This window comes from Chelmon rostratus, chromosome 12 (assembly GCF_017976325.1).
Source record: "Chelmon rostratus isolate fCheRos1 chromosome 12, fCheRos1.pri, whole genome shotgun sequence".
Taxonomy (NCBI): Eukaryota; Metazoa; Chordata; class Actinopteri; order Chaetodontiformes; family Chaetodontidae; genus Chelmon; species Chelmon rostratus.
This window is the reverse complement of record NC_055669.1, coordinates 1,397,922-1,422,238: the sequence shown is the minus strand read 5'-3', so window position 1 is coordinate 1,422,238 and position 24,317 is coordinate 1,397,922. Positions and strand designations below refer to the sequence as shown.

General features: G+C 40.4%; 1 protein-coding gene across 1 annotated transcript in view; it reads right to left on the bottom strand.

The window, feature by feature from the left end:
• Nucleotides 1–4,314: 4,314 nt before the first annotated feature.
• Nucleotides 4,315–24,317, bottom strand: part of LOC121614794 (disks large-associated protein 1-like) — an 84,199-nt gene continuing 64,196 nt past the window's right edge. The window contains exons 8-16 of the mRNA XM_041948869.1: nucleotides 21,936–22,061; nucleotides 18,594–18,752; nucleotides 18,174–18,256; nucleotides 15,656–15,701; nucleotides 14,117–14,368; nucleotides 13,056–13,188; nucleotides 12,482–12,573; nucleotides 11,972–12,124; nucleotides 4,315–4,539 (exon numbers count right to left, since the gene is read on the bottom strand). Of these exons, the coding sequence (XP_041804803.1) occupies nucleotides 4,315–4,539; nucleotides 11,972–12,124; nucleotides 12,482–12,573; nucleotides 13,056–13,188; nucleotides 14,117–14,368; nucleotides 15,656–15,701; nucleotides 18,174–18,256; nucleotides 18,594–18,752; nucleotides 21,936–22,061 (1,269 nt within the window). The remainder of the gene's footprint in view (nucleotides 4,540–11,971; nucleotides 12,125–12,481; nucleotides 12,574–13,055; nucleotides 13,189–14,116; nucleotides 14,369–15,655; nucleotides 15,702–18,173; nucleotides 18,257–18,593; nucleotides 18,753–21,935; nucleotides 22,062–24,317) is intronic.

Below are 24,317 nucleotides of genomic sequence, written 5' to 3'. Positions count from 1 at the left end.
ACCCTCGTTAGACAGCCATGACCTGGAGACTGAGAGTCTCCACAGACATCTTGTTTTTAGTTTGTATGTTTGTTTTGTGGGGGTGGGATGGGGCAGTGGAGGTTGCATTAAATAAGCACTTGCTTAAAGGTGGGGAACTCACTTGAGAGAGATGAAAAATGATCAAAACCAAAGCTGCAGAGGCTGAGATAGCCTGACTTTTAGTTCTTAGTGAGGAGCTCTGAAAATGTTGGATCGTACATTTCCCATGAAGCAACCTCAGAGTGTCTCTTTGGAGGATCCTTCCTGCCAGATTGACACACATACCTTCAAACTCTCTGTAACACAGGCCTTCTGTTATAACTGTGAAGTCTCCAAGCTCAAATGGAGATAATCACTGTGATGGCATCGAGATTATTTTCTGAGGTTTAACAAAGCTCCTCCAAAGACACAACAGTTTTCACAGGATAAGGGGGACTCAAAAAGATGAGTAAACTGCCTTCATGGGTAAAGTCACTGCAGTGCCCCATTAAAGTGATAGTAGCAGAAATGACGATAAGGCTGGTTTTAAAAAAAAAAGACACAGAATCCATTATTTATAACTTTGTTTGATTTACAGTAACAAAATAAATGCTTTGATATATTAAGATAGCTAAGATGGCCACAGCAATATAAAAATAACATGTCTGGCTTGGTTGACTAAGCACCAAAAGTGAAAATAAAAGCACAGAAGTTCAAGTTAAATGTTCAGGAAAAATACATTTGAATGTGTACTGGAATGTCACATACAGAGAGCTATGATTAATATTAATTAATATTCACTGTAAGAATATTAATAAAATATTCACATCACAATGTGTGTTAACATGATCATATGAATATGTAGAGGCATATATTACAGGTCTGTATGGTTGAGGAATTTAACTAATAAATAGCATATTTTAAAGAAATACATAGAGCATTGGTACTGTATCTTTGCTTGTGTAGTGTTTAAGAAATTCTTTTTCTTTTTTAGAGAGGTAATGTTCCATAATGTTGGTCAAAATACAGTGAAATTCATTAGTTGGGTCAAAGAGTATTTGATGCTAAATATAGTGCCAGTCAACTGCTTGTAACAGTTTGAAGGTATCTGTAGCAGTCAATATTGGTTTTCATTTTTAAGGTTAGATGTCCGAATTAGAACAGACCTAATATCATATTTGCAACTCTAGATGACTGAACGCACGTCTTCAAAACTCAGAAACCACAGATAAATTTTACTTTTGTGAAAAGAATAGAATAGAATATCACGTTGTATTTTTGTCATCCAGCCATATTGTCATTTCTTGTGACTAATACACAAAACAATAAAGTAGTGCAGGAACAGTTTTGGAGTTATCTATTCTTCCTACTTATCCAGAGTCAGACGAACACTCTGATACATGAAAACCACACACACAGCAACAGAAATGTAATGATCAACTATTTCTTAATTCCAATTATAAACCTCTCATCATTGGAGAAGGTCAATAAATGTCATGGATGGAGCTGCTGATTGAGCTTGGTTTGGATTCTTTCAGACAGCATGCACGGGAAAAAAAGGACTCTGGGTAAGTAAGATAAAATGATAATTCTCCTTGATCACAATTCCATTTGGAGTGTAGTCTAAAATAGTAGACAGAAACCAGTAACGGTAAATCATCTGAACACACTGAGAAGTTTACTTATATCACCATTCACAGGATTTCTATGTGTTTGAGAGCCTGGTCATTCTAACATTTATGACAGCACATTTCTAAGTGATGTCTTCCACTAAATGTATTTCATCTAAAGTGAATTATTGTGAGCCATGGGTATAGTTGTGGTCACAAAATGTACTTGTTCACCGTTTTCACGTTTAATTCCTTGGTGAATTTAAAAATGTGTAATAGCTCAGTAACCCAGCAGCAAAGATGAACTGAGTCTCCTGACCTCTGAGGAGGATGCTGCAGCATGCAGGATGAAGGTCAGGAGGCCATCTTCTTAGTTCAGCAGGTTCTATACAGTTCATGGTTGGGGTGTTAGTTGATGAGATAGCCCGCTTGCTATCTTAACTGATGGTGAACCTTTCCCTCTGTCTGAAGGAATGTCAACTTCCAAATGTTTGATGTGACCAGGCCCCCAGTCATCAGAATTCAGTTACCTCTCAATGGCATTTGGAGCAGAATATTATACTCAACACTGCTTCCTGAAGCTAAAACCATGATACCAGTGTAGAAGAAGTGATACACAGCAGATAGTAGTGTCAGGCCATCTCAAACATAATCATATCAGACAAGACAAGGCTATATTCAACTGTCAACATATTGTGTTTTTGTCATTTTGTTAAGTGACCTTGAATTATCTCCAGGTCCCTGTGAGCTCTTGTTTGACAATGACTGGATTACTACTAATGGCTGGATTTACATCCTTTTTGTATCTTTTTAAACAGCCAGAATATCAAATCCATGTTACCACCAGTTTTCAAATTACTGTATATTTTTACAACCCATTTAAATCAAACAGATCATGGTAAGGCTCATCTTAACATCGATTTTTCTAATGAAGAACATCTTAAAAATTGAAAGATCAATTGCATTTTTCAACAGCATAACTGGAGTAGCTACTTTTGAGATGCCATGACATTAATACAACACTGCATGTTTGATTCAGCCTCATTCCGTCTTAATTATAGTGTCTTGTGTTACACAATAAATCTCTGAGCCCTTCCATAAACGTCACTATTTCCAATAAGTATTGCTTAAGTGTAAATGTACCCTGTAAAAGACAAATAACCTTGAAATTCAAGAAGAAGAAGGGACATGAAGATCAAACCCAAGAGAGAGAAAATATGTGACCTGTGCACAGGTGCTGATCATACAAACATCCAAATTAATTCACTTCTCAGCATTATTATTATTGTTTCCCCAATATCATAGAATGTCTGACAGTATCAGCACTTCATAATTCACTTAATGGCTTTGTATGTTCCGCAAGCAGGGTTAAAATAAAATTCTGTTTATTTACAACTTAACTTTTATTTTTGTAGTTTTGGTCATCAAAAGCTGACTTGCTAAAATACAGACGGTGCAACCACACAAGCCATGGGACAGCTTGGAAACAAATCCCATTTTGATTCTGAATAAGTATAAAAAACTTGGTTGAGACCTGTCTGATGGCTCCTGTTTGTGCACTGCGTAGTCCCTGTGAGCCAATAATATGGAAATAATACGATGTCCAAAACTATGAAAATACATCAAAGTTTGTAAAATAACAGAATTTTCCTAAACTATTGTCCCCATTTTTAAGAGAAGAACATACATGATCATACATGGAGTTCCTTTGTTCAATAAAGAACTGATGATGGAGTGGAAGATGAAAGATAAACAGTGATCATGGCGTTCTCTTCTCCAGATGGAAGAGAAATACACTGTTTTTATATTACAACAGCCTGCAGTGCTCATACAGCCACAAGACCTGAAAGAATTACATGAGTGCTGATGTGTTCAGTGAGAGTGTGCATGTGAAGTGTTTTCATATGACACAAGTTAATGATTGTGTGTTTATTACTGTTTGTGTGTGTGCGTGTGTGTGTTGTCCATCACCACTGTACATATACATGTTTGTGTGATATCACATGACCCGTAGACAAAACCCTCTCCCAAAAGTCAAACCAAAAAGTCAAAATCTTAGATGATGTGCCTGCATTGATCAAATAATAAAAACATGATTTGCATATGAGTTCTACCATCAAAAAGGAGAAAAGTAAGTCCAAAGTGAGTCTAAATAAATGGTCCTTAAGGTCCCAATAGTTAAACAGAGGGTAATAAATTTCCTTTTAGTATTCACGTCTCAGGTCCCTAACTCCAGCTGTTCAGTATCCTGTCTCCTGTCAAGTTGCACATAGCCTCAAACTTCAATATCTGATTATGCGGTAAAGATAACACCTATGGAAGATCAGTCAGACTTTTTCTGCACTGCACAACTAATCTGGTGAAAGCCGCTGAAGAAAAAAAGATCTGATGAAGTTATAAGGAGCGCCTTTTTAATATGATTTCTAAAAGCATTTATGGCCGTCTATCCTTGGTGGATAAAGCATGAATCCCGCAGATTGAATCAAGTTGTGTATGATGACTGTGCATTTATGAACTATGACTCAGACATTTTTTTTGTGTCTGTTCAGAGCACATGACCTGTGTATAAATAATAAATAATGTATTTATGTTCGGTTACATCCATATACTGTACCTTGGTGTGGACAACCATATTCATTTTTGTGTGTGTGTGTGTGTGTGTGTGTACTGCATGACAACCCTGTATGTGTCCCTGGTAGTGTCCTCATAGCCTTGTTTGAGCCTCAGGTATGTAGATCTCGATGCTGTCAGCACTCTCCGTAGCAGAGTTTTGCCGTACGGATGCAGCTCTCTTGGCCGCCATCAGGCGCTTCCTGGCCTCCTGCCGCTGCTTCTCTGAGCTCTCCAGTGAGCGATCTCTGGCCAGAGGGGGGTGGTGGTGGGGGCCCTTGGGTGGCTTTTTTGGCACTGGAGGTGGGAGTCGCCTCTCCTGGTGGGAGAGGATGGTAAGGGGCGAGGGGAAAACATTTCAGGAAAAAGACACGAGTGTATTTGTGTGTGTGTTTGCATGTGTGTATATGCTTGTCATGCCCATTGTAACTGTGACCTTTGATACAGTAGGCCTTTGGTTTTATGTATGCCTGTGCGTCTGTATGTGACCATGTTTACTGTTCTCCATAATTTGTGTTTGATCATCCTCGACATGTTTTTAACGTGCTGCATCACACACTAGCTCAGTGATAATGCAGCTATTTACAGGCTCTAATTTTGGAATTTTAACTTGTTGTAACATGTGTTGATTCACACATACTGTACTATAGAATTTTTTCTTTGTGTATGACAAGCTTTCTGCATGGGGGCAGCTAAAATCTTACCCAGTGTACATTAGTGTCAAATGTGTTTGTGTGTGACATGATCTTATATCGTCTGAGGCTTTCACATGCATTTAAAGTAGATATTTTAGTGTTACATAGGTACATTTAGTTAATTATGTGCCAGTCTTGACAGCATGTGTTCCTGCACATGGCATCAGTCTCACTGCATTGAAGACTTCTGCAGACTCCACAAATGTTCTTAAAAGATTATTCTGGATTATTGGGTTTTATTTTCACCATTTTTCTCATCATTTCCCGAATGCAGCAACCAGCATTCCTATCTTGTAAAAAAAAATCCCTTGTAATAAATGCAACATTGCATATATCCTGTATTTCACTGCTGTTTTACAGATGTTGCTGAATCAGTTTTATGTGCCTCTTAATTACCAGTTCTTTTCGTGTTTTATGGTTGGAGTTCATGTGTGTCTTTCTAATTTCATCTCTGAAACTTCTGTGTAAACAGTGTGCTCAATAGCCTACTGTAAAATCTATTTGTGGAGAAGGAACATTAGCCACACTATCTCCTGTCCGTCTATTTTCACACTGACAGCTACAACACACACAACAAAAAGCCACACATGGTGAGGCGGCTGCAGGAAGGAAGGAAGGAAGGAGGGAAGCATGGCGAGATGGATGGAGAGACAGACATGATAGATCTACGGAGGCCCAGAGGTGTCAAGGCCCTGAGGTGTTGTTGGCATTGCAGTTATGCTGATAGATGCGTGGCTGTTTGCAAGCGCCTTCACTGTCAACACAAAAAAGCACAAGAAAGAAAAAGACAATGAGAGCAAATGAGGAAGCAGCACAGTCACAATGTATTCACAGTGATGCAAAGCCACAACAGATACTGCTGGAAGAGATCAAGAGAGCAGGCAGACACCTGAAAGCAATTTACAGACATTGTACACCTGAAGATATGGAGGAGGAAGTGTACCTGTATCAACTTAGAACCAAATAAAACAATCATGCACTAACTAAATAACCACCAAACCCCCATTTAAAGAGGCCTTATTATGCTTTAGGGGTTTTCCCTTTCCTTTAGGCTGTTATATAGCTTTTGTGTGCATGGAAAAAAGTAACAAAGCCCAAAGTCCACACCCAGAAAAACACTGCTCCTGAACTGTCTGAAATGCCTTGTCAGTACTCCAGCCTTTTCTTCTGTTGCTTGTCTACGTCAATATGTAACCCTGCACCACCTTCAGCTTGGTGACCATCCTCCACCGAGGTGGCTGTCCGGTCCACCTTGCTATCTACTATTGTTAGGAAAAGATGTGGAAGGTAATGCTATGAGCAAAGCAGCCAATTTCTCTGTTGTTGGCTGCAAGAACCAACAGAAAAGTCTGTCTACTCCCGTCGTCTGAAGATAGACGCAGTTGAATAACTTTATTTTTGATGGAAATGTGACAGAAATGTCCCCATAGCAACTGGAAAAGTGTGTGTGTGTGTGTGCATTTTAATGCTTGGTCAACGAGGACCGGTAATGGTACGAGTTCAAGGAAGGTTCAGTGCCAACTGTCCATGAACCTTCTTCAAACTTGGAGGCTCTAACTTGTTTTACTGTTCATTTTGTTGGTGGACTGTTTAACTTCACACATGCACGCTACATGGCTAATATGGCTACTCTGGAAGGCATCATTTTACCAACCCAGTTTAGGGGAAATCATGCTCACTGCCACATGACAAAAAAAATGGTCAAACTGCAGGAATTCATTTTCTTGGCAACATTGTGTAACTTTAATTAGCACCCAGCAGCTGGCTTGCTCAGACCATACAAAGACTGTTAGGAAGCTGTAACATTAGTGGCAGTGAGCAGTGATGCCGAGGCTAAAATGGATAAAGTTCCTACTCAAACATGTGCAGTTTTTATCTTACAGGCAGTTATTGCTGGAAAATTAAAATCACTGGTAGAGCTGACGGCGAGCTCTGCCTGCCTGTATGAGCTGACCAATCAGAGCAGACAGGGCTCCTCAGGCTTTAACGAGGACTGGAGCTAAAACAGAGCATTTCAAACAGAGAGAAGAGTGGTGCTGCAGCAATGTACAGTATGAGATAAATAATGCGTTTTTCGAACATTAAAGCATGTAAAACTATTCTAGTAAACACCCAAAATAAATAAATATGAAAGAAAATATGAACCTGAAAATGAGCATAGTATGGCCTCTTTAAAGGCAGTGTAAGGAAATTGATTAAAAATGATTCTATCATCTTTTCTATCATTCTGAATGACAGCTTTCATTTTTTTTAAGATTGGGCATTATCACCTCAATGTCAACCAAGTATGACAGGCTTCCATCCAGGAACCTCCAGTGTGAGTACACTCTAATCATGAGCTAATAAAGAGCTTTAGGTTGTAAAAGGTGACCTGAAGTTAAAGAACTGGAGCTTGTAAAGTTGGCTGTGAGAGGAAATATTTAATTAAAAACTTAAGCAACAACATGGTCTGCATACAAAGGCCCCTACACAATATATGATAACAGCAGTCTTACAGGTCTATGTCATGTCACACAGTGTGACATGCAATAAAATCAAAGTTTCAGACTATGATCTCTTCATAGAGACATGTGAGACTGCTCATCAATGATCAACACTGAAAAAAAAAAAAAAAAAAAAAAAACGAATGGTAGGATAAACTTGCATCATCCATCTAAATCACTCTCAGGCATTGAAAATAAAACAAAAAGCAAGCCATGGCCACAGAGCTGGCAGTGTGGTAGTGTGTTATCTGCATGAACTATATTTTGTTAATTTAAACACAAGATACTTGTGCTCAAAAAGAGGATTCATTCTCAGTGAAGAACCTTGGAGCTCTAATCTGCCTCTATACCTGCCAAAGAGCAGTGATTCCTAACACGTCTCTGGGGGTCATCAGGTGGAAACCTCCCTTCAACAGTGTTTCGCCTACTTAGTCCCACTACACCTCCAGGAGGTTAGGCAGTGAACTCCGGCGTCCCAGAGTCACCCCCCCTAGTGCCAGTTCACACTGCTCCTACACAATCCAAACAGCACCGCCACGTTCAACTGACCCAGAGATGCTCCAGGTAGTGGCCAGTACCGATGCTACCATTTAACTATTGCTAATGCTACTGCTAACCGCTAGGAAGAACAGAAGAAGACAATACAGTTCCGATGCTACCATTTAGCTAATGTTATGTGCTAACCGCTACCTGCTAAGAGGAACAGAAGAAGACAATAACGCTAGATTCACCTATACTGTTAATGTTAATTGCTAGCTACCAATACTAACTGCTAAGATACTATCATACTCTCACCGCTTTAGCTATTGTTAGCTGCTACAATGCTACCACAGGCCTAGATGCCACATGTAACTGCCGATTGCCACACTACCATCATCTACCCCTGCCTCTCACCAACTGCACCAAGAAAAAGCGGGGTGGGAATACAAACCCTGGTTCGGGTAGGGGATAGAAAATAAAGAGGTAGAGTCAAAAGATGAAAGTAGGGATTGGATACAGACCCTTGTTCGGGTAGGGGGTGGAAAATTTAGAAGGTGCTGAAGGTGGAGGCCTAAACCACAGACTAGATTTAACAGCCTCTTCTAACATTTCCTTCAAGAAGCAGCAAACCCTACCATTTCCTTCAAAAAGCAAACAGAGCAGGAAAACAAACCCTAACATTTCCTTCAAGAAGCAGACAAAAACAGGAAAACAACCAAAAAGATCAAAAAACAAGCCAACTCTGTGTCTTACCACGCAAACTCACCTGAACAGGCCGCATGGTCCCAAAGAGAGACTCTAGCTGGCCACACCCCCACCTTATCTAAACTTCCTGGTTCTCTTCCTATTGGCAGAGCGAGAAGATGGGGCGGGGAAAGCAGAGCAGAGGAGAGGTGTCTTGTTCAGACTTTAACCTCTTCTCTTGCCGGGTTAGGCATGCATGTCCTCTGCCTGCCCCCCCACTGTCCCTATTTCACCCCCCAACTACTATTATTTCTCCTGATCCATATCCACTGACTAGACCTAGCAGCCTCATCTGACATCTCCCTCACTGTCTTTCTTAAATTTTGCCCATGCACTCCCAGCTCCCTCAACAGTGAAACAGCTGACCCTGCAACAAAACCTCTACACCCCACTTCAACCGGACAGACCCTGGTCTTCCATCCCCTCTGCTCAGATTCTGTCTTTAAATCTGCATACTTAGTCTTCTTCCTTTCATAAGCTGCCTCCACTGAATTTTCCCAAGGGACTGTTAACTCAATAAAATACACAGTCTTTTTACTCATGGACCATAAGACAATGTCTGGCCTCAGATTACTATAAACTATTTCCTGGGGCACAACTAGCTGTCCTCCCAAGTCGACCTGCATTTGCCAATCATCAGCCCCTACCAGGCAGCCACCTCCCTGCTTTCTCCCTGACTTAGCAGCTTTATTTTTCTCCCCCTCTCGAACAAACTGCACATCTAACCTCTCCTTTCTAGAACTTCCAGAATTCACCTGCTTCCTTCTCTCCTCAATGCCTGCGGCTAAGCTTCTCAGCACCTGATTATGCCGCCATGTATACCGGCCTTGTGATAAGCTAATTCTACAACCTGACAAAATGTGCTTTAAACTTGCTGTACCTGAGCAGAGTGGGCACGATTGATCGCCCTGTACCCAGAGACTTAGGTTCTGCGGGGTTGGCAACACATCGTATGTCGCCCCTATCAGAAATTTAATACGGCCTTCCTCCATATTCCACAGGTCCCTCCAACTAAGTTTCCTCTTCTCAACACCTTCCCAATTCAACCATTGTCCCTGTTTGGCTTGACCAACTGCTTTTGCCCCTCTTAACAACTCCTCCTGCCTACGCACCTGTTCCACTACAAGCTTTCTTTTCTCCTTTAGACCTGCTTTATTCCACACTGGTTTGCCTGGGCCAAGCCCCAAGCCTCCCCGGCCAAATTGAACATTTCCTACTATTTCTGCATGCCTAAGAGCTGCCTCTGCCTCCTGCACTGCTGCCCTTGGGTTCCATTTCCTCCCCCAGAAGGATTCGGAACCACATTGCTAACTAACATGTCCTTACTCCCAGATAATAAAAGTTCTGTCCTAACCTTAGTGCATTTAAACTCCTCTGTTAGACTGGATACTGGCAGCTGAAGCATTCCTTTCCCATACAAAGCTACATTGCTTAAGCACCTGGGAGCACCCAACCATTTTCTAATATAAGAGCTAACTAGCCTTTCCATTCTCTCTGCTACAGATAATGGGACTTCATATACTGACATTGGCCACATTAACCTAGGATACAAGCCAAACTGCAAGCACCACAACCTCAGTTTTCCTGGGAGCCCTGATTTATCTATTCTCTCCAGCCCTTCTGCAACATCCTTTCTAAATTGCACAACCTGTTCAACATCATTCAGGTCCACATTGTACCACCGTCCTAGACTCTTAACTGATTTCTCCCTAATTGTTGGGATTTCCTCACCATCTATAGCAAACTTTCTATCACTTACTTTCCCTCTGTATATTGAAATACTCCTTGACTTACTAGGCTTAATCTTCATACTAGCCCACTTGAGATTCTGATTGACTTTATCTAACAACCTCCTTGTACATGGCACTGTTGAAGTTAGCAGTGTCATATCATCCATATAAGCCCTAATTGGTGGAAGACGCATTCCATTCTGCCGTCTCTCTCCACCTACGACCCACTTGGAAGCCCTAATAATTACCTCCATAGCCATTGTGAAAGCTAGCGGGGACACTGTACATCCTGCCATAATACCAACCTCCAATCTTTGCCAGCCTGTTGTGAGCTCTGCGATACTTGCACACAGTCTGATGTCTTGGAAATATGCTTTCACCAAGTTAACAACTATCTCCGGCACTTTAAAGTAGTCAAAGGAACTCCAAATAAGGTTATGTGGCACTGACCCAAACGCATTAGCCAGATCTAAAAATACAACATTCAAGTCTCTTTTCTCCCTCTTAGCTGTCTGAATCTGATGCCAAATCATGCTAGTATGCTCTAAGCATCCCGCAAATCCTGGTATCCCTGCTTTTTGCACTGTCGTATCTATCATACCATTCCTTTCTAAGTATTTAGCCAGCCTCTGTGCTACGATACTAAAGAAAATCTTTCCCTCAACATTTAGGAGAGAAATCATCCGAAACTGGCTAAGGTCCGATGACTCCTTCTCCTTAGGGATGAAGACACCTCCTGCCCTGCGCCATGCTCTTGGAATACTTTGTTTCTCCCAAACTATTCTCAGGTATCTCCATAGTGTCCTTAAGATGCCAGGTGCACTCTTATAGTATAGTATGTATTCTGTCATTTAAAGCTGTATTCAGACATAGGAGCAGTCACAGCATACTGTGAGAATTTAATGCTAAATTTGTGACATTTTGATGCAGGCTGTTTTCAGTCTCAAAGGCTCAAAATGAGCTATAGGTGAATGAGAAATTTTTTGATTACAAAAGATCTCACTACAGTTCCCTCGTGGCTGCTAACTTTAGTCTACAGCCTTTTTCAGACATGTAATATGTAAAATTGCTGGCCTCATCTGTCTGTTTAGGTGGTGGCTTTTTGTCATTCAGACATTCCTCATGGCTTCAGTCAGTTTCATTTATAGAAAGAAAGAGAGAGCGAGGGAGAGGCAAGAGAGACAGACAGAGGAAGGAGGAACATGAGTGTCTGTAAAGCTACATCACAAGCCAGGCTTCCACCTGAATGTAATGCAAACTTTAACTGAATTCACAGACAATGAGCACCAAAAAACCTGTATTTCCATCCACTTCCGCTATGTGAATATCAGAAGGTAAGTGTCTTGAGATAAACAGGTGGTGGCGCTAATTCTGCAGTCAGGTGCCATTAAACCATTGCAGGAGAAAAAGAGACAATGCCATGACATAAAGCATCAGTCAAACATCTTGCGGTGAGGACATTAAGTTGGGAGTCTTGCTTAATTCCTATTTGCTCACATACTGTGTGTAAAGTGACTTACGTGAAAGTGACCTCAGTGCTTGTTCAGATGTGGCACCAGACATTTAATTGTCGACTTGACCAGTCGACCAAGTGGCATACTGACAGCTTGTGTGTTTACCTTTCTCTCAGGGGGATCCAAGGGTCTCCAGTTGTTTGCTCTGAGCTGGTGAAGCTCATCAAACTTGAGGCTAATGTTCTCGATTGATAGCTGAAGCATATCCCAGAAACCAGCCAGGTCTGAGGCCACAGGTCGAGGGTGGGCGTTGGGGTTCTGTGACAAAAGAAACGATGGAGGAGTTGGAGAAGGAATAGTATGAAAGATGAGAGCCAGGGAAGAGGAAGATGAACAAAAGTAGTTTTACATATTAGATCATCTTCAACTTTGTAGAGCAGCTAAAAATATAGAATACTGAACACACACACAGCTGAAAGTTTAAGATTACTTTTAGGTGGCAGGTCATTGAGAAATCAAGGAAGGTATGTAATGAGGTTGAGGGTAAAGGAACAAATAAAAAAGGAAGTGACAGAGAATAGAATAACCGGAGGAGCATGCAGGAAAAAATGAATGGGTAAAGGACATAAAAGCTCATCCAAGAAACAGAATATGGTTGTAAATCACCAGACTCACCAGATTCTCCTCACACAGCTCCCTGAACTGCTGGAACTTCTGGGATATGAGAAGCTGAGCACTTCCTACAGCGCTCCTCATCTTTCCGAGGACTATGAGCACAGACACAGAGTTTAGAAAGAAACTAACCTACATGCATCTGTTACAGCCTGCTCTTGAGAAGATGCACATACCCAGCTGCTTACCCAGGACACAGCATCTCCAGGTGCTGATGTATGATACATCAATTACGGTTGCTCTTGGTGCAATTATTTGTGTTTAACCCATGACAACACCACTGCTAGGGAACTGACAAAAAGAGTTGATATCACATTTATCCCTTTTTGACTTCAGGTTTTTTTTTTTAGAAGCCTTGGAACCAGGTACTTTATGTGAATATGGATATGCAGTGGGCTTTAAATCCTGTCTCAAAGCAAACACAACGTTTGTCAAATTCTGTGGATTTATTTATTTATTTATTTATTTATTTCTCTCTCATTGCCTCCTCTGCTTTGCTCTTGTGAAATGATGTCATTCCTTCATAGTGACATGCACACTTGGAACCTAGACATGACGAACACAAACAAAGACATACTATCTTCAGGCAGGGCATTCTCTCGTTGGTCGAGCTCCATCTGTCGACACCAGCCCTCCATGCGGTCAGTCTCTGCCTGCAGCAGTTTCAGAAACCAGCGTCCATCTCTCTGACATACTGACCTCTGCACCACCTGCCATTCAGATGTTCAGACTGTCACAACATTTAGAAACACACCTGCAGAGGCAATTTGTATACTCACTTCAATTTAAGATCAATGTTCCTTTGGAGATAAATTAAGTATAATGAAATAGAAGTTCAAGAATAAAATAATGCATATTTGCCATTTCCTAAGAATTTTGGCTTTTATTAAGGCACTTACTTGATGACATTACAATTCAACTCTTACAGTTAAGGGGGAAAAATAACTGAAAGGACATAGAGATTATCTATGTTGAAATGCAGGTATACAGTCTTAAATTTTGTCATGTTTCTCTACTGTTCCACCTTCTTTGCCACCAAAGCTGAACAAGCATGTAGAGACTGTAATCAAATTAGCATATCATCACCTGATGTAGTTGATAAGGTGAATGTGTTCGCAAACAGCTGCTTATTTACATATGCAGCAGATATGAAGCAACATTAACATTCATTTGGTGTTGTGTCATTCTCCTTTTAGCTCTAGTTGGGTCTCCACCAACTCCTACAAAAAATACCAGCTACCCTCTAATCTTGTCTGACAGCTGTTTTGTGCTGGGCAGCTGGAGAGCACTGGGTTAATCAGAGGTTCTACACTGAAAACAGCTGCCTGCTCCTGAGGCTAAAACGCTCCATAGAGATAAGGGAACCTGCAGAGCTATGGTAATTCTCTGCTTTACCAGCAACTCCTTGTTGAGTTGTTTCTTCCATTTTTAAAATAAAAATATTCATTAGTGCAGCTTTACCAACCGCTGAGCATTATGAAAGCATGAAAAAGTAGTAACTGACTATAATTAATTTGTGAGTGAGAACATGATTTTTGGCATGACAGCTGCATTTGTAATAAATGAATGCTGTTGAACGTCCCTGGAATTGTGTAAGCCCCTACATACCTCCAGAATAGCAGAGCTGTTGAAGCTGACATCAAGTGGGTCATCTGTAACACTGTCTATCCAAGGGTCTGGAGGGGGGAGGATGGATGGGTCAAAGCCCACATCGTCATAGTCATCAGAGGCACAGGCGTGGTAGTGGTTCCCTGAGCCCTGGATGCTGACAGTGGAGGTGGCGGCATCACGAGAGTATTGTCGTGATATGGCACCAGATGACAGGACTTCCATGTCAGTGTCAGGGGAGTCTAGAGGGGTGTCCAGCAGGTCCGGCATGTCCAGATCTGCCTAGATAAAATAATGAATAAATGTAAATAACTGACTGAATGAGCAAATGGTTGAGTGGTGCAGGTTTGTTAAGTTTATGTCTGACTACTACTAGATGGATATGCAGTGGAAGCCAACAAATTCGTGAGCAGATGATGATGAGGATTAAGAGAAAGAGTGCCACATTTTGAACTACGGCTCTCTGAAGCAATGGCTACTTTTGTAGGGAGGAGTGTGTGGGGTCGGAGCCAGGAGTGGTGGAATTGTGAAGTGAATGGCTGCACAGAAACAGATTTCATCCAAAATTTCTCGATGTCAAGAGTTAACAACATCTGTCAGTGCCTCTCCTCTCAGCAAAAGACACAGCAAGTGAGTGAGTGACTTTCTACTTTCTACGACTAAACAAAGTGAGTTACTGGTTTTTGGCCTCGCTCCACATAGACATGAATTAGAACATTCATTCTTGACAACTATGTGATCTCTCAAAGTCGGGGAGGAGAGAGAGGGGAAGGCAAGATGGTGGCCCACATCACATGAGAAGGTGGGACAACGAGAGTTGAGCTGAGAAATGAGATGCAAGATGGGGAACATGTTTCTGACAACAAGACGGCATAGAGCCAAGCTGAGTTATGCTACCACGCTGTCTGTGCATTTAAAGTGTGTATGTGTGAATATGTGTAAAGGCACATGGATGTGTGTGTGTGTGTGTGTGGGTTACTAAAAGAGAAAGGGAAAGGCGCTCAAAGCAAAGCAGAGGAGTCTGAGTTCCGATAGGTAATGTCCAAGCCAGGATTTGGAATCAATCTGAATCTCACACTCAAAGTGAGAGATTCAGGCCTGACAGCATTTTGGCACCGTTTCATTGTTCATTGCTTTTGCTGTTACAGGTGGACCTCTCTTTGTTCACCATGTGGTGAAGTCCTAACAAGTAAATTGACCCATACAGACACACAAAAAAATGCAGAATTCATAAAACTATATATTGGAAAGATATTTTACACAGAGTGATCAGAGAGTGCACAATCACAGGACACATGCACCTCATTCTTTTTGCACTGAAATAAATACTGTTGCTCAAAATAAAATAGTGTTAAAAGAGGCCCAATCTTGCAATGTTAATATATCCTTTAAAAGATAGATCTCTGATCTGGATCCACACCATAAACTAACCCCTTGTTCCGATGGCCTAATTTCATTTCAATTTCATTAAAAATCTCTTAGGAGTTATTTTTTTTAATTAATAAGCAGTGGAAAGACAGAGAGGAGTTAATGATTTGATAAATAAACAGCTAAATAACAGAATCTTACCTGTACAGCTGCTGTCACACTGTTGGAGCGCTGGAATCGACGATACCTGAGGAGGAAGACAAACAGTAACTAAACACCAAGAATTTTCTTCTTCAAGGCAACAATTTCAAGGTATGATAATAATATGTTAATCCAGCCTCATTGGCTCCTGGCTGGGCCCTCTGACATCACACAGGAGATTGGGGAAATAGAATCTGAGTGGGCCATGTTCAAAGCCCCCATTGTGGTGGCTGCTCACAGTTGTCAGAAGTCAGAAGTTTTTCTGTGGCTATGTATATATATATATATATATATACATTTTGTACTCCCCTCTCTTTGAGTCAACCCTTTTGGGCTGCAGATTTCTGAGATCTGTTTGCTGCCACAGGTAGAAAGGGAGAGAGTGACATCAAGACCAACCCACTCCAGCCAGCCTGCCATGTGGGAGCAAAGATGCTTGAGAGCTCCAGTGAGGCCTACAGGAAAATCAATGCTGCGGCTCCCTCTCTTTCCAGAGCAACTTTTCTTGAACTTTTCCTGTGATAGGGACATTGATGCTATAGATTCATGAGCACTAAATGTGAGTAATAAATGTCTGTCTCTGCAGTCGGTTGTCTTGCCTTCTGTACCTCACTGTACATTCAGTGCCTTCATATATGCCAATTTCATTTTCTTTGTTCTACCTGAATTCAGTTTGATTTGTCTTCAAAGTTAATTTGTACACGAGACACTCTTTCCCAATCATCAAGAGAATAGTATTATAATGCAAACAATGACATCGTGGGATGAATAATTAAAGTGGATGCTTGATATAATAATTCTGAATAACCATATAAAGAACTGATAAAGAATTATCTTATTTCCCCAAACTGAGTTAAATTTTCCCTACACTGGGTCAAAGTTAATTGCAGAGTTATAGGAATAATGCCACATCATTCCATTTCCTCCTCATATTTAGTCTGGAGTATACTGCATCAACACGACAGATGTCACTACAAATCACGTATACTAATACATCACCTTTATCATCTTTTATAATTTGTTTTCATTAAATTCTTTAACATAATTATAGAGAAGCTCGAACAGACAGATGTCTGAAGAAAACTGGATTAAGTCTAGAAGTCAGTGACAGTGGTCCCCAGCCACAGTTATTACAGTTTATAGCGGAGAATAACCTTGGCAGATGAGTGGGCGGGTGTTTGTTTGGGACGAGAGAGAGAAATAATTATTCAACAGACAGAAATGACTCAGCTAGGCTTTCAAATCAATACAATTCTCAAATCAAAGTCTGAAGGAAAACACACCACATGTAACAGGACTTAACGAATACATCACCTAATCAGATATAAAAAAAATGTGTAACAAAAAAACCTCCTAATTATAATAATACAAGCCAGTGACAGTGTGCAGTGTGCTTACTAGTGTAAAATTCAGCACTGCATGTAACACGACATGCATGTACCATGGCAACCATTTTGTACATAGTTTTACTTTTGTCTGGCCTCGACTCAGAGTAAGTTTGTCTTATGACCACTGCACCGGCCGTCCATTCACTCCTGCATCAACCCGACCTCAGTGCAGTGAGACTTGTCTGGAAGCATTTTCCTCACTGTCAGTTGCCAGGTTAAGGTTTTCTTTTAATGACAGCCTCAACATTTCTAAACACAAAAACCATGCATTCAAATGTACGACCAGAATAGGTTAGATTGTAGGGTAGTGAAAGCTTCGTAATGACAACCAGGACGCTTGCTCTTCAGTATGAACATTTACTGATTAAAATGTTGCAGTACAACAATAAACAAAAGACATGGCAGCCATGTTGCATCTCATCAAACTTGTCTTCAAAACTATCCAAAAACTAGCAGGAAGAAAACACACAGCTTACCCTGTTTCACTTCAAAATAAAAGCATTTCCTGTCAAATCAATTCCAGCAAATAATGAACTGCTAACAGGAAATAGTGTTAAGAATACTTAACTGCGTAATTCTTACTGTCACTGCAAATGATAAATAGCAGGTTTTTAACTTAAAGTATATATATTTATCTCTCTTTTAGCTGATTTTAAAGTAAACATTAATTCAACATAAAATCAATTATTCATATGTTTTTAACCAAACATTTCACAACATAGATAAAGGCAGAGAAGTGGATTTTGGCTAATGTTTGTTTTCACCTGTTATACTGGATACCTGTTTGGATCCAGAGAACTGATTTAAATAATCAGAATGCTGAAAAGCTTCTTTGGATTTCTGAGGATATTGTCCCCATCACTTACATTGGAAACAATTAGAAAAGTATATTTTAATGGAAAGTATTAACAGGGGGAATGATTTCAGTGCACACAGTTTTCATATGGGCACCTGTCTATTGCTTTAACATTCATTGACATTCATAGATAAACGTGTTTTCCTTGATTACTGTGAAAGCAGATGTCCAGACTTGTCCTCATGTACTGTAGATATTAAATGGTCAAGCATAAACTGCATAAATGTTGACGAAAGAAACAGAAAAGATGAGTAAAGAAAAAAGTGTGCCTCACCCTCTGTCATCCTCCACTTGCACCCCCACAGAGGTGAACTTTGAGGGGTCTTCTGGATCCGGAATCTCCTCTGGTCCATCCACCTACAGGAGACAGACAGGATAAACCCACAATAATCATAACTAATGATAAAATTAAAGGGATAGTTCTGCCCAACATAATTAAAAAAAACATCATTGTCCTCTTCCCTGTCCTGTTATTTACCCATCTAAACTATTTTGGTGCTGAGTTATGGAGATGTGGGCTGATGTCTGCCCAAAGCGTTCTTGATTTGGGGATGTAATAGTGACTTGTCAGTGGAAATGATTTTGCAGAAAAACAGATACACAGGCTCTACATAAGTAAACGATGGCATCGTCAATCATTTCCTCTGGCATTCTCCTTTATATCTCTTCACCCCCACTGCTGTCGCACAAATACCTGGATGCCTATGGAGAGACATTTGCCCTTCCTGAGTGCGTCTTTTCTGTAGTCAACGTGGTGGTCTTCAACAACTGGCCTCCTGCACAAGATTGAGGGAGTGGGGTTGCTGACTGTCATGGTGCTGTTACTGACATGTTGACTGGCTGGTCCATGGACCTACACAGGTATAATGAGACCAGACATTAAGTTTATTGTAAATAAGATATTAAGAAAAGCAATAAAAATATGTCTTTACAAATGGTGGCTTCACAAAATTGGGAAAGATTTTTTGGGTGGCTGTTACAAAGTTACAACCTGTTTACTGCACAATAATAAACTAATAACAATAATGAACAGTTTTTATAGCACCTTCCATACAGGAAATGCTCTCAAAATTGCTTTACAACAATGGCATTACATGCTCTTTCTTATGCTTGACATTAAAAAAAAATCTTAAAATAAACATAAAAGCAGCAATAGAAAATTAATTTGAAATAACAAGGAGAATATAAGCCACTTCATAGGAATAGTGAGATACAATAAGGATGAAAATAGAATAAAGTTAATGCATGACATAGAATGAAAAGTAAAACCCACTGAATAATAACAACAAAATAAAATGAAGGAATACATAAAATCAAGTAAACAGAGTTTACAGAGTTTTGAACAAGCTGAAGTCTGTTAGTGTTTTTTTCTGGGGGGGGGGGGGGGTCATCTTGAAATAATGGCATGAGTCAGTGTTTTGCGTTATCGTTTTGATTTATAAGATTTGAATGTAGGGTAACACCAAGATTTGTAGCCTCAGATTTAATCCAGAGAGTTAATTTCCCAAGATTATTAAACATCGTATCTCTTTTGGTTTTAGGGCTGTCTAGTTGGATTTTAGTTTTGTCCTCATTTAACTTCAAGAAATTATTGCTCATCCATTTATTTATTGTCAAAAGGCACACAGTAATGGAGTCTATAGCTGCATCGTTTGGTTCAGCACAGATGTACAGTCGTGAGTCATCTACATAACTATGGAAGCATCGTGCTCTCTAATGATGTCACCAAGTGGCAGCATGTATAATGAGACAGCTGCCTCATGCAATCCCAAAACAGATGTTGTGTTTCTCAGACTCATGACCTCCTAGACTGATGTAAACCTTTATCCCTTTGTTTTAAATTTAAAACACGGTCAGAAAGACCGACCAACTGTACAAGATGACTGATTAAGATATCATGGTCAGTAGGTCTAAGACAACAAGAAGTGAGAGCTTATTTTCATCAGAATTTAGCCGCTGTGGTGTGTTCTAAAGCCTGACTGAAGTTCCTCCAGGATGTTACTTTCATTAAGAAATTAGTTAATTTCCACTGAATCTTCTCTGTCTTGCTGAGAATATTACCATCTAGGTTAAGTTTTTTTTTGTATGGGTTCTATAACTGTTTTGAAGGCATCTAGGTCCTTGCTGGTAGATCTGTATTTATATCCTTCAGGACATGACTTGAAACACTGTCAAACACCTGCTTTACAAAAGCTGTGGGTTCAGGGTCAACACAGGAGGTGGATGACGTAGTGACAGTCTTGCAGAGCTCAGTGAATGTAATACAGGTGAATTTTCCTGTGGTTACATCTGTTTACAGGATTTATTAGTGATTTCGTTGTTGAAAGAACAATCCAAATTCTTCACAATGTGATATAGAGAACTGCAGATGGGTGGGGTCAATGTTGAGTAGCAGGTCAATAGTGAAGAATAACATGCTGTGTCATAATCTTGGAAAAGTAATTCTGTTTTAGACAGTCATGGCTTTTTGGAGAAATTACAGTGAACTGTGAGCCCTGAGTGTAAGATTTGGTTTAAATCCAAGTTATTGGTCCCTGATCTCAGCATTATCATTAATTCTTCTTTCTACATTTATTAATATCAGTACAGTTATTGGTATCAATACCAATGCTTATTACCTGCTAATAGTGAGAAGTGCTCCAACCAGATCCCAACACTTAATATAAAATGTTGCAAAGCTACAAAGTCCATGTCAAAGAGGGCTATTCTCTCAGAAAAGGAAACACTGCTCCTGAGCTGCCAGAAACGCCTTGTCAGTAGTCCAGCCTTTTCTTCAGTTACTTGTCTACATCACTGTGCAACACAGCATCACCTCCAGCTCGGTAAGCATCCTCCACCTACTTTGCTGGAGCTAGTACGTCTTCCTCAGACTGGGAGCAATGTTGGGCTAATTTTGTAATATTGAGAGACAGTCAAGAGAAACTGTGTGAACATTGAGCCTTATTTGAAGCCAGCTAAATAATGAGAGTAGAAGGTTGTCTGTATTGTTTTTATATTGCAGCGCTAGCTCGGCTAGCATGTAAATCTACTTGACAGAAACACTCTGAAGGTAAGGATATAGCTACATGAAAAAGAAAGGGTCAAACTGGAGGAATTAATTTGGTTTGCAACACTGTGTAACCGATTTGCACATAGCTGTAATATTAGCAGCCTGCTGGGCAGTGAGGCCGAGGTTGATGTGGATCAGGTTCATGCTGGAACATGTGCGGTGGTGAAGTTTTTATTCTAGAGTCGGTTACTGTCGTGATATTTATGGTAGAAGTGAAGCCAGCTAAGCTAAATACACCGGCAGAGATAATGGGAAACACAGTCAGCGTTGCCTGCTGAGACCTTTGCCAAATAACCAATCAGAGCAGACTACGCTTTTCAGGCAGGGGCCCTTAAGGAGGAGGACTGGAGCTAAAAAGTGCATTTCAGACAAGACAGAAATCAATCGAACGCAACGCACATATAGCATTCAAAAGCAGTGAACAGCATGAGAAAAATAATGTACTGAAGCATGTAAACCTATTCTGGTAGATACCTAAAATCAAAGAATTAATTGAAAATGAGCACAATATGGCCTCTTCAAAACAGATGACCAGGTATTATTGAAATGTTCAACCATGTCATTTAAAGAGCAGTCATTGCTGTGCCACTCAAATGATCTCATAGCATTACATTACATGTTTAATCCTGTTGTTATTACCAAGTCCAGACTGTTACCGTGTTGACAAGTGGCTTCATTTATATGTTGGATAAGTTCAAAGCTGTCCAGTAAATTCACACGTTCCATAGCTTGGGAGTCATTCTGTTTGTTGACATGAATATTCATCTGTCATATCTAGTGATGCCAAGCGCCATCAGCTCTGAGAATACCTGCATGAACACTGATGAATATCCAGGTGGCCAATACAGTTTCATGATAATCGTTAATAATATTAATAATAATTAATATTCTACTTTAAACTAAAGATCAAGATATTCAAATGATGTAAATGTTGATTTGTACATGAACAATACACATAACAAAAACAAACAATGCAAAAGCACTGACCTGTGCATTAGCAGCTTCTATGGCAGCTGTCAAGGCCTTCATGCTGTCAATGCTTTCTGTTGAGTTACTGAGCCCTGATTGGATGGTCATGTCACCTCTGGGTCCCTCCTCTTCCATGTATGCATCCTGGTTAGTTTAAGAAAACATGGAACATTGTTTTCAACATGAGGTGAGCATTAATATCATATAGCACCATTCATGAAATTGACATTTTAGATGAAAATAAAGGACAACCTTGCAGCCCCATGATTGATGCATGGCCCCTAGCCCAGTAGGAACTGACGATATAGTGTTCAGATGCATCATAGTTGCGGTATGAAACACATTCAGAAGACATAAGAAGCAGAGAGAACCTCAACAATAGCAAATAGCTCATTTTCATCGCTCATCCATTTATTTATCTGTTGGCTGACACCTCTTGTGTCCTCTATTATAATCTGCTTTGCTGTCATCCTCATATCATTTGCCACACCAGCTGCTGTATGACAACGATGTGTATGGCCCCCGTGTGAATAAAGTAAATGACACGCATGGGACCTGCTTTAAAGTTGAACATGTTAAATTGAAATAGTACAAAAATCGTCTACAGTCTAAATATATGAATAGATGAATAATGCTGGAGCAAAATTTGCATCCTTTAAATAGAGACTTAACACTAATCAACATATTTATCGTATCTCTATCGTATTACTCTCAATTGATTTGATCAGTTGATCCTGGCCCCATTTTTTTCGGGTTAATTTCAACAGAAGTTATTTTAGTTAGTTAGTAACAGCAAATAGTTGCTCAGTGTCACAGTGTCTCTACCTTTAATGATGGCCCAAACAGTGGCTCAGAGCGTGTTAGCCCAGCAGGCAGGCAGTGCCACTGTGCCACTACAGAGCAGGTGAATGAGGTGTAGGCAGAATGCAAGCTTGTCTGGAAGTAGGAACACATCTACTACTACAGTATTTGGACTACTACTTCCACTGCTACTCTTAGCTGCCCAATCTCATCTTGAACAATGTAACCAACAATACCAGTGGTAACTGGTGAGGAGTCGGGATGTTTTACTCTAATTATGTCAGGATGGCCGAGCGGTCTAAGGCGCTACGTTCCAAGTTGCAGTCTCCCCTGGAGGCGTGGGTTTGAAATCCCACTTCTGGCAGCCGTGGTCTAGAGGTTGGAGGAAGGCTTGTGATCGGAAGGTCGCCGGTTCGATTCCCACACTGGACTGGCAGAAAAATTGGGGTATGGTGGAGTATCCCCTCCCCCTCCATTAGCCAGCTGATGGTGAGCAAGGCACTTAACCCCTCTATATGCTCCCCAGGCGCCTGATGCAGCAGCCCACTGCTTCTATGTTGCATGTGTGTGTTTTAACCAGTGATGGGTTAAATTCAGAGAAGTAATTTCCCAGTTTGGGATCAATAAAGAAAACAAACAAAAAAAATCATATGATGGATAGTTGGCAAGGTGTCAGGTAAATAAGGGGTGCTTCTATTCTTTACACCCTGCGGTTTCTTTTTGTTGGTCTTGTTCACTAAAGTAACTGATCAGTGATTGATGGTGGAAGAGGAATCTTTCACCTGTTTTTTTTTTCTTTTTAGTTTTCCCTCAGTACAGGCAGTGGCAAAAAGGGTGTTGTACTTTATATAGTTTATAGAGAACAAATTGTGGAACAATTGTGTGATTCTGGACTATATAAATAAAACAGTTCACTTCACTTGACCACCACCTACCAGGTAGACATGATTTGTTCTTATCTTTACTAGCAAGGGTTTCCTGAACATATCACTAAACAAGTGAGTGAAGCTCAGTAGATTTGGAAACTGACAGCTAAAAGGGAGCATGATCCGCAAAAGCAGGAAAAAGAAGCTGCACGTTGGCCTTTTTGTCCTGTTATGACATATTCCGCCTTGACATTTCAGCTGTAGCCAGTGAACTAGGAAGCCTAGTAAAAGGTGCGATAAAAGATTTACTGATTGGTTTGTACATATTGAATATTTACTTACTTACTTACTTACTACTCTATAAAGGAAGGATATGTACTGTGCATTCACAGGCATGGGGCTCAAAACATTCCTGATAAGTGATTGACTGATTGAATTTATTTATAGATCACCAGTCACACAATAAACCCCCCCAAAATCCAAAGGATAACATGTGAAAGGGAAAACACTTACTTCCAACATGTTTCTGGCACAATATGAATGATGACACAAGGAGTTTCTGAACAGAAAAGTCAAAAAGCCTTGTTCTTTGATACCAGAACTTTAGTTTGTTGGCACACTTAGATATTTTAGCAGCAACAGATTCACAGCAGAGTTACCGTTCCAATATTATTCCTAAACATGAGGCACTTGTCTGAGATACAATTTCAACTCCACTGCAGCTCCATTTCAT